The 10,749-nt window shown below is 40.7% G+C and overlaps 1 protein-coding gene across 1 annotated transcript in view; it reads right to left on the bottom strand.

Moving 5' to 3' along the window:
- Window positions 1-2,489: 2,489 nt before the first annotated feature.
- The window catches only part of LOC308082924 (enhancer of mRNA-decapping protein 3-like), a 38,830-nt gene continuing 30,570 nt past the window's right edge, over window positions 2,490-10,749 (bottom strand). The window contains exon 7 of the mRNA XM_080425005.1: window positions 2,490-9,586. Coding sequence (XP_080281131.1) covers window positions 9,249-9,586 — 338 coding nt within the window. The 3' untranslated portion in view covers window positions 2,490-9,248. The remainder of the gene's footprint in view (window positions 9,587-10,749) is intronic.

Below are 10,749 nucleotides of genomic sequence, written 5' to 3'. Positions count from 1 at the left end.
TGACAAACAAAACAAAAAGTGGAGTTAGGAGGTTTTGGTTCACCATTGATAAGAACAGCTAAATGGACCTCCAAGCTCACAATGAGGTTGGAGGTCAAAAGGGGGTGGAGCCTGGAGTCAGCAAAACCAGCTAACTCCACCCCCCTTTGGTGGAGTCAGCTGGTTTAGCAGAAAGTTTGAGGATCCAATGGAGTTAGCTGGTTTTGTCAGAAGCGCTTCTTAATACTTTTCATTGGTTCGATATTTTTTTTTATCAACACACAGACGTAAAGGGTGTGTGTTGTCCACAAAAATCCAAAAGCGTCAAAATGGAGTTAGCTGGTTTCTGCCCGACAGCAACGATTATGTTTTTGGCCTCCGTCAAAATATGTTGTTCCGGGGACCCCCAGAAGCAAAGATTTGAGTTAAAAATGTTGTTTCAAAACAATATATGTATTCAAAGATTTGCACAAATGTTCAAGATTTTTCAAAAATAGCAGATCTATGAGCTTGTATATCTGTATATATATATAATTTTTTAATAGCCAAAGTATAAAATTATGGTTATAGCTCAAATCTAAAATGACACAGAGCTAAAGTTTCTAAAGTGTAGTTGCTTATTTGGGCTGGCTTCCTAATGTTTTTTAAATCAGTGGTTCATTTTCATGTCAAGAACCCCCAAATTAATATGCATTTGTCCAGGGACCCCTGTGTTGTTAAAATGTTAAAAAAATATTCCACATTTGTCACTTTTGCAACGTTTTGTGAGCTTTTAGATCGTCTATTTTATAGACCTGGTTACTTATTTATCTCGCAAAATCTGGCAACACTGCTTGAAATACCTGTGATCTGTAGCACCATATAAGGGCCCGCCGATGATGGAGTGGAGAGGCGGAGAAGACCAAGAGGAGAGCGAGGGAGGAAAGGATGGAATGGAGACAGACTTCTCCTCCGACGAATGGTGAAGAGGAGAGATTTCTCCTTCATGTTTGAGGAGGAGAGGTAGTTGGAAGGAGTTAAGAGGAGAGACCTATTAGGCAAACAAGTTCAAAGTGTTCCTTAGGAAATGTTATGCTCCTCTCTTGTTCATATTGTGTTCTGTTTTTTTCTTTCTTCTATTTCCTTATCTAGATTTCATTACAAATCATTTGTTTTCTTTCATATTGTTGCTGTATGTGCCCTTCGTGATCATACTAGAGCGTCACACAAAAGTAGCAGATCTGCAAGTTCAAACGCGGCGCGAGGCGACGCGTTTCGAGCTTGTAGATCTGCTAATTTTGCCTCTTTTGAATTTGAATCCTGAAATGTAACGGTTTTGGACATCTGAGGTTTCCATCCGACAGACGATATGTTTTGCTATGTTTTGATTTGATTTGTTCGTTACTTGATTAGTAATTGAGGGTGTTGTAAACAAAGTGGGGAGATGAGAGGAGAAGTGTGATAATTAAGGGAGTGTGTGTATGGGGGTGTGGGGGGGGGGTGGTGGGCAGCTTGTCGGGTTATGAATCTTGTTGGTTCTGAAGACACAAATTGTTAAGAATTCTTGTTATTTGACCACCGTTGTGGTAAAATAGTGTGTGTAAATTTGCTACATTTAAATAAAGTTTTTAAATGTCATTCTGGGCGGAGGTCTGTTTTGTGCAATAGGACAGTGGTTCTCAAAGTGGGGGTCCGGGGACCCCCAGGGGTCTTTGGGGGGGATTCCAGGGGGTCCCCAGCAAAAGTAGTTAATGTAGCATTACAATCATTTTAACCACTTTATCCACTTATACTATACGTTGGCTATTAAAAAATAGCAGATCTAAAAAGCCACTCTGCAAGCTTGTACATTGCTATTTTTGAGAATTTTTGAAAAATATCGAAAGTGTTTGTAAAACTTTTAATAATTTTGAATATCTTTAACACAAATCTTCTCTTCTGGGGGTCCCTGGCACAAAACCTTTTCAGATGGGGGTCCACGGCCTAACACATATCAATTTGGGGGTCCCTGACACGAAAAAGGTTTGAGAACCACTGCAGCAGGACATTTACCTATAAGCTGTGTGTCAGTGAGAGTAATGACAGAAAGGCAAGGTATTCTTCTGAAATGCATTTATTCCCCATTCTTTACAACCACATTTTATATATCTGCTGGGATTATGACTGTTAATAACATGTAAACACACACTCACCAAGTTTAAGCTTTTCATCATCACAAACATTTAAATACTTGTATGTGGTTTTCATTCTAGACTTATTATACACAGTAAAAATCCTGAGTGTTCATTTCAAATCTGAGTTCACAAATGGAACCAAATGGACGGGTCCATTTGTAACACTCTGGATTTATCAGTATCTGTGTATCTAGAGAGTAAATTTGGACCTGGGAGAATACAATTAACGACTTAAAACCCCAGCATCCTTATTGTGAGGGAAGGCTTTCGCAGAAAAATAGCAAATCGACAAGCTCACACCACTGTGACTCGTTGTGAGCTTGTCGATCTGCTATTTTCAGCGAAAGCCTTCCCCACAATAACAGAAAAAAGAAAATAAACCAGTATAGAAGCCTGAGAGACTCCTCTCAATCATATGGGGTTTAAGTGGTTAATGTCCAGGCAGAACCCAAATCTAGTAGTTGCAGGACCAGAGAAACAAGTTTATTAGCTGGTTGAATTGAAAAGTAAAACGCTGTTATCGGGCAGAAACCCATTATCTCCATATTCTAACAAATTCCGCAAATTAACGCCCTACTTAATCATACTACAGCATCACACAAAAGTTAGCAAAAGTAGCAGATCCACAAGCTTGAAACGCTGCTACTTATGCCATTTTTTTATTTGAATTCTGAAAAGTAACAGTTTTTGGACATAATTATGAGGTTTCCACCCGACAGAGACAAAAAGTAATTTGAGTCCTCAGGACTGAGAGTTGAGAACCACTGCATTCAAGAAGCCCTGAGCTTGACTCTGGTCTCCACAGATATGGACTTTTTTTTCTTTTTACCCCTTTTTCTCTCCAATTTAGTCGTTATGCCAATTAATTCGTCCCCCACACACATTTCTGTGTGTCGTCAGTCACTGCTGTTATAACACACTGGCTCACCTGCCAGTGAGGAGCCCCCACCGGGAGGACGTGGAGCCTCCGTCCTACCTACTCCTCCCACCCAACACTCCCCGCTGACAGGTGCCGCCCCCAGCCCGTAGGAGTAAGTGCAGTGACAAATATCACCTCCTCCCCGCCCGGCTTCCCTCCCCTGAACACGGGCCAATTATTGTGTTCGTATAGTCGCTTGACAAAGCCGGATGCACCGGTGGATTCGAACCCCCAGACTCTGTGGTGGTGGGCAGGTACTTTAGTACTGCACCGCCTGAGTGCCCACCCAAATCATTTTCTTAATGCTGTTGGCATACTGGAGATATATATGGCATATTAACAGAATATACAGCAGCTGTTCTGAGTAATAATAAGTACATTCAACTAACACTTTCACCCTGATGTCATTATAGGACAAACTTTTCATAAATAGCTAAAATAGTCGATCAACAAGCTCACAACATCCCGATGCCACATGTTGAGCTTGTAGATTTAGACGTGCTATTTACTCTAGTCGTCATAGGGGCTTAAGTGGTCAACCAACACTCTTATCCAAACATACTGGCAATGAGTGAGCAGGTCATACTCGCTCAAAGACACTACAATAGGTCAAATATATTATAAATGCCAGTACTGGTACTGTATTTATTTACATTTATATCTCAATACAAATTACTTGGCATAGAAATGTAAACAATGAAAACATGAATATACAGTTTCAGTTCAAAGTGAAATGTATCTTAGTACTTAAATTCCCTTTGTACCTTGTGGTGTTTTATGGCATATTAAAGATGGTCTTCACCACAGTAATGTGTGCAGGCTGACCATACACACATCCAGTTTAAATCTTTACCGTTTCAAAATGTCTTGTTCCTCTTTTTCAAGACTAGACATATTTTGGCAGTCGTTCAATATGATTGTATGCTCAGAGTTGTTGGGCAGTATGGTCCTCAAATATTCATCACACCTTTCTAGACTTTGAGCCCAACTAAAGCTGAAATTATCAAATGTATTCAAACTTCTGGACTTGTATGTGGAAGACAGTAGACAGTACTGCCACATGGTGGACAATCTCTGTAACTACTACTCTCCAACAGCAACTTCAAATGCTACAGTATTTACTCTGCCTCAAAGTTAAACTCAATCTAAACAATAAAAAGCATCATTATGAGTGCATTTGTGCCACATGAACAGTGTGCTTAGTATTGTTGACTGATCTGATGTACAACCCAGTGGTTCTCAAAGTGGAGTCCGGGGACCCCCAGGGATCCTTGAGGAGGGGTCCCCAGCTAAATTAGTTTATATAGCGTCAATCATTTTAACCATATTTTATACTTTGGCTGTTTTAGAAAAATCGTGAAGATTTGAGCAAATCTTTGGAAACTTAAGCCAGAAGTTTATTGTGAGAAATTCAGACCCAGGTCATAGAAATCAACCTTACAGCGGCACTATGTAACCTTTTTTTCTATGAATAAAGTTTCATTTTGTCCAATCTTTATGGTAGAGTATGTTAATACAATATAACTTACATGTTGTACAATTGGGGTGGTTGCATTTTGTCTCCCTGCTCTTCTATTGAGACATTTAGATTGTGTCAAAGGTCATGTCTCACCTAGACACAGGGACACAAATTTTGACCCGGCAGTCAAGATTCAATTTATGCCCTGGGCAAGCAGGCATGTAGTCAAGGAATATTATCAGAATAATGTCATATCTAGGAATAAATTCCTTACCAAGAAATTTCTTCACCAATGTGTTTGTAAAAGTGTCCAGTAACACATCTCATGAAGACTGAAATGCAGTTTCCCTAGGGGAATTTTTGACAGCTGCTGAAAGTTGGGGTATCATAAAAACACCCTAGTTTGACCCCTCACATGCTAATTAAAACAGAATTAAATTTAGATTTTTTTCCCCGCATAAGGTTATGGTGGGTACCCCAACTTTCAGCAGCTGTCAAATTCCCCCAAGGAAACTGCATTTCAGTCTTTATGAGATGTGTTACTAGACACTTTTACAAACACATTGGTGAAGAAATGTCTTGGTAAGGAATTTATTCCCAGATTTTTTAAATATCCCCTGACTAATGCTCTATTAGCTCAATGGTAAAAATGTCAGCACTTGCGCAGGAAACCAGATTCTTATAGTGTCGTCTCATGTATGTGGTCTTGTATACATGGTCAACATAAGACAAGTCCTAGAGTGAAAATGGATGTAGATCACCTTTTTGCCAACAAGTTTGAGGTGCATTCAATATCGTACAACTTATTACGTTTTGATAATGATGAATTGCTTATTCATGCTTTGTCAACATAAGGCACATTCTGTTCTAGTTAAAATAGTGAGGAAAAAGTATTGTCATGGACCTTCAGAATTCAGCCCAGAAAAATTTGCGCGCACACACACACACACACTATAAAAAAGGTAACATGAAATGCATAAAAGCAGTGAACTTCAATGGTTAACCACAAAAACGCATCACATGGTACATTGAAATATAATACGCTGACCTAGCTCATTATTGGCCATTATAGTGCCGTATTACCAATACTCAATCAAGCCTAGGCTAATGAAAAATGGAATAAGTCAACTAGAAAACGAGAGGCAAACGTTATTGATTTCCTCTATTGGAGCCCTTTTGAATTATCCTCGAGATCAAATGAGGTCTATGGGAGCAAAGTATGAAAAATCTCTGTACAGTAGGCTACTACAGAGCAACATGGCACAGTGCCAACAGAAAACATTACAGTAATGACTTGCTAGGTTGAACACACAATGATGAGACAACTGTGCACAGGCCCAGCAGTACAATGAGAGCAAGGAAACAGCCAGCACTCAACAAAATGTCCTTTCATTGGTTTTATTTGCCTCACCTAGAAAAGCAACGGACGCGTTTCGACCTAATCGATTAGGTCGATCAGAGTTGCAACGCTGAGGAAGACCGATTAGGTCGAAGCGCATCCGTTGGTGAGGCAAATAAAAATCAATGAAGAGACATTTATTGAGTACTGGGTGTTTTCTTGAACTCGCAATTAACCACAACCTGGTGCCCCCAATTCTGGGCACATCATTATAGGTGAAAATGGTCAACAACGAAAAAGTCCCCAAAACAGAAATGGCCAAAAAAATTGCACATCTACAAGCTCGCAATGCATCGCTGGGATGCATCGTCAATCTTGACAACAGTGCTCAAGTGGCTAAATCGCTCCTTTTGAGGTTACAAATTCAGGCAAATGGCCAACCATGTTTTCCACTATGTTTGATTTAAAAATGTTCATTGCTCAAACCTGTACAAACACTTTATTACACAACAGTTTTGTAAGTCCAAGGGCTCAACGTAGCTGATGATGACATCAACAGTAGTAAACAGTAAAATGTTCTTTAAATGGTAACAGCCACCTAGTAAAAGCTTATTTATACTTAAAAACTAAACATAAAGTAGCTTTATATATTGCATCTTTCAAAATGGCTCATTATGAAACAACTGTATTCAAACATGTGTGGGTTTTACCCCCAGGTTAGAATAAAACGCCTACAAATCAAAGCCTGACCAATGATGACTGAAAGCTGTCCAGGATTAATCTTTGTTTTTTTGTTTGTTTGTTTTTTTGGGGGGAGGGGTCAAATCCATCCCTCACCAAAAAATACACAAAAATAAATAAAATCTCAAAATTAAAGGAGTAGTTCACCCCAAAAAGTACACATTTTCTATCAATTACACACCCATGAAGCCTTGAATTCATGGATTTTGTCGCATTCCTAAGTCAATAATTTGAGTCTCAAATGCAGGTCAATTGACTCTGCCGGTCATCAAATTATTGGCTTAGGAATGCAAAAACAAACTAATCTGAATTCAAGGCTTCATGGGGTGTGTAATCGATAGAAAATAAGTAATTCTTTGGGCGAACTACCTCTTTAAACTCAGTGGGTTTGGGTAGAACATAAAATTATTTTCAAACGTGAGAAAAAAAAAAAGAGAAAAAAAAGATTGTCAATCACAGGTCTGTTTACAGACAAGTCTCCCAGGAAACGGTATCTCATTTCAAAGACCATTTAGAATTATGAGGAAGTTGTGTTTCTTCTTGCAATCATGTTCGGAATGGATACGAATTATTCATAGAACTTTTCCAAACCCATAAATATGTTGTGGTGAAACCACTCATGATTACAACAACCTATCAGTAACGGATCATCTCCTCGCCCCAATGCATGATTCTCTCTGGGTTGAAGAAAGGGTGCATTTCTTCTGAAACACTGGTTCTCCAAGAGGGGTCCGGGACACCCCAGGGGGCAAATAATACACATAACATTTTGGGGCGTCCTGGACATGAAAACGTTTGAGAAGCACTGAAACACTTGTAGGGGTTGGGAAATATGAGGCTTTTTTTTCCCTAACAGCTGAAATGTTTGACATTTCAGAGAGTATCAATATGATGGAAACTGCTTGAAGACACTCAGTAGTTGTTCTGTGTGGTTGTGTTGTGTGTGTGTGTGTATATATGTTGTCATTAAAAAGAATATCGTTGCTGCCGGGCAGAAACCTCTCATATCCATATTTTATATTATATAAATATTTGTTTTTTTTGTACAATAATGCCGCATTTGATCATGTCACAGAAGTAGCAGATACACGAGCTCGAAACGCGCCGCTTTTGTGCCGTGTTTCGAGCTTGCAGATTTGTTACTTTTGCGGTTTTTTCCCCCAATTTTAATCCTAAAAAAAGGCACAGTTTTGGACATATGAGGTTTCCAACCGACAGAGACGATATCAAAGGTTTGAAAAGAAAAGAAAAGACATTCAGTAGTTACCTTAAAGAAAACAATTGAAACGACTTCTGAATGAATGGATATCACATAAAGCTAATATCAACAGAGATGATAAATGTTGTGTGCAGATCTTAACAACTTTCAACCTGGCATCCCTATTTAGGACATGTCAGGTGAAAAATGTTGAAAATACAAGATCTTACAAGAGCTTGTAGATCTGATATTTGCTACCTTTTTTATTCTTATCATTTCTTTTACAATTATTAACAATATTTGACAACAGGGCTTAAGTGGAGTGTTGTACATGACCCCTGTTTTCAATGGGCTTAAATACAAACCTACTTGGTGAAAATGTACAGTTTTACCTGAGCTATAATTGCCAGAAAAATAATAAAAAATAGATATTTTTGCTACAATTCTTGCTACAATCAATACTAACTTGGCCAAAGAGGAAGGTTCCTTGAGTGGGTTTCCAACCTTACAGGTCTGTAACTCAGTGAAATAAAAAAATTCTGAGAACCACTGGGCGAGTAATTCATAAAAATAAAAAAAGCAAAAAAAAACTAAAGGATGACCAAGCCACTATGGGGCAGGTGAGTGACAGATTTGGGACGGTCATTCCTCTCGAATAGGATGAAGCTTAGAGCTGAGCTATGCTGTGCTTGGGTTCATAAGTCAGGCTCAGGCTCCATGCACAATCTAAAAGGAGGAAACAGGAAATGTGTCTCTGGGTCAGAGGTCACACAGATAGAGAGTCACGGCGGTCAGCATTTATAAGCATTCTTACACACTGTGGGTGAGAGAGAGGGCAACGCAGAGCCCTTATCAAAACACCCCAAAGAACAGGAAGCTTTTCCCTTTTCAAAAAAAAAACAACAGCTATCGCACGCAACATGTAAAAACCAAAAGAGCCCCTGGGGGATTTGTAGTTAGAAGAAAAACACATAGGAAAACATACAGCACCAGCACAATGACTTGTTGTGAGACGGTGTCTGCTAAAGCTTGCACTGGTTTAGCAGACTGCCCATTTGCACACTCTCAGAGTTAAATGAACACTTGTACACTTGGACTTGTACTGCGTGCCCAGTTGCTGCAACGCTCCCCCCCCCCCCCCCATTTGCCTTTGTTTTGGACCGTGCTGTTGCTCTTGAACTATTGCGCCGCGGCGCCTGGTACACCCCTTGTGGAAACAAACCATTCCCCTCCCATTGTCCCTTTGTGTATCAAAACCCAAGTCTGAACGTGCCTCATAAGCCTGAATTGTACTTAGCTGCAAGCTAGTGTCACGCGCCGATAATAGCCGATCTACACGCTCAAAGCGGGCATTGAGCTTGTAGAACTACGCGTGACACTGACGAGTAACTTAAGTATAAATCGGGCTACACTGTGGCCTTGTGGAGCCAGTGACCCCCCCCCCCACCCCCCACCCCCTGCTATGCAGAGTGAAGTGGGATGACAAATTTGCTTGCAAAGGGAGAGTGGTAGTCGATGCCCACTTCTTGGAAAACCAGCTTGGGGATTCCGATGTCGCAGAGGTAAACTCGGCCCTCGCCCGCGGCCAGAGGCAGGGGCAGGCCCAGGGAGAGTGTCCACTTGGCCTGGACGGCCGGCTGCTGCTCTCCATCCGGAGGAGGGTCGATGCTGAGGACCGGGGCTCGGTTTCTGTTGGCCCAGTCGGCAGCGGTCTGGTACCAGCTCTGCTCTCTGAGCAGAGGGTTCTCATGGCAGTCCAGACAGTTGATGACTAGGTCCACGGGACTTGTAGGCAGGTCTACAGGGGATAGGACAGGAGAAGAAGAATACACATATGATGGTTGTCCGTTTGTGAAGTGCCTCACATTCACAATAAGGAACTGTACCACTACCACGTACATCATAAGAGCCAGGCACTAAGATAATCAAATTAACGACATGAACCCCAGTGTCCTTATTCTGTGGCGAACATTCTGCAAAAATAGCTAATCTACAAGGTCACAATTGGCTTTTTTATTTGGTGTTGCGGGGGAATAAAGGAGCGGACCAAGTATAGAGCCCTGGCCTGGGGGACCCCGGTCAACTAATTATAAAAGGGTTTAACCCATTAACACCTGAATGGCCGATTCTACAAATGCCTTCTAAAATCAGCAGTTCTCACTTTTTCGTAATTATTGAAGATTTTTCAAACACTTTCAAGATTTTTCTAAATTGTTCAAAAATATAGCCAATGCTAAAATCTAAAATGACAGATTCTTTCCCGGTTTTAAATGGGTGCGCGTAATAAGACAACTAGGCAGATTTGGAACACAAAGAAAGGAACATGAACGCTATACATTGCCAATCATGATTTTGGAGAGTCCTAGACCACTGGTTCTCAAACGTTTTCGTGCCAAGGACCCCCAAATGATTTGTATTTGGCTGCGGACCCCCCATCTGAAAATGTTTTGTAAAGAAATGCAACATTTTTCAAACGCCTTCAAGATTTTCTTTTTTTTTTTCAAAAACAGCAGATGTACAAGCTTATATGTCTCCTATTTTTGAATAGCCACGTTATAAAAATATGTATTAACAGATTTAGCTAGGGACCCCCTGGAACCCCCTCAAGGAGCCCAGGGGGTCCCCAGATCCCACTTTGAGAACCAATGTCCTAGACCACCAATTAGACCATTATTTTGTCAAAAAGGTACAAAATCTTCTAATCAATTTGAAAGACTTAGATTTGATTAAAGTTTCTATTCACCCTAGGTGGGGTTGGCGAAAGGGCCTACTCTGTGTGGAGTTTGCATGTTCTCCCCGTGTCTCCTAGGGTAGTTAATACCCTCACAAAAACATGTAGTAATCCTGGTCACTATACCGCCTCCCCCATGACAGCCGGGGCGCCTGATGGAGGGGAAGGGAACTGGTTGGAATAACGTGTTCCTTCCACGCGCTACGTCCAACCAGGGAAACTCCCCCCTG

Source organism: Gymnoscopelus braueri (assembly GCF_963280865.1).
Source record: "Gymnoscopelus braueri genome assembly, chromosome: 1".
NCBI lineage: Eukaryota > Metazoa > Chordata > Actinopteri > Myctophiformes > Myctophidae > Gymnoscopelus > Gymnoscopelus braueri.
The sequence above is the reverse complement of the archived record's forward strand: the minus strand, read 5'-3'. Positions and strand labels throughout refer to the sequence as shown.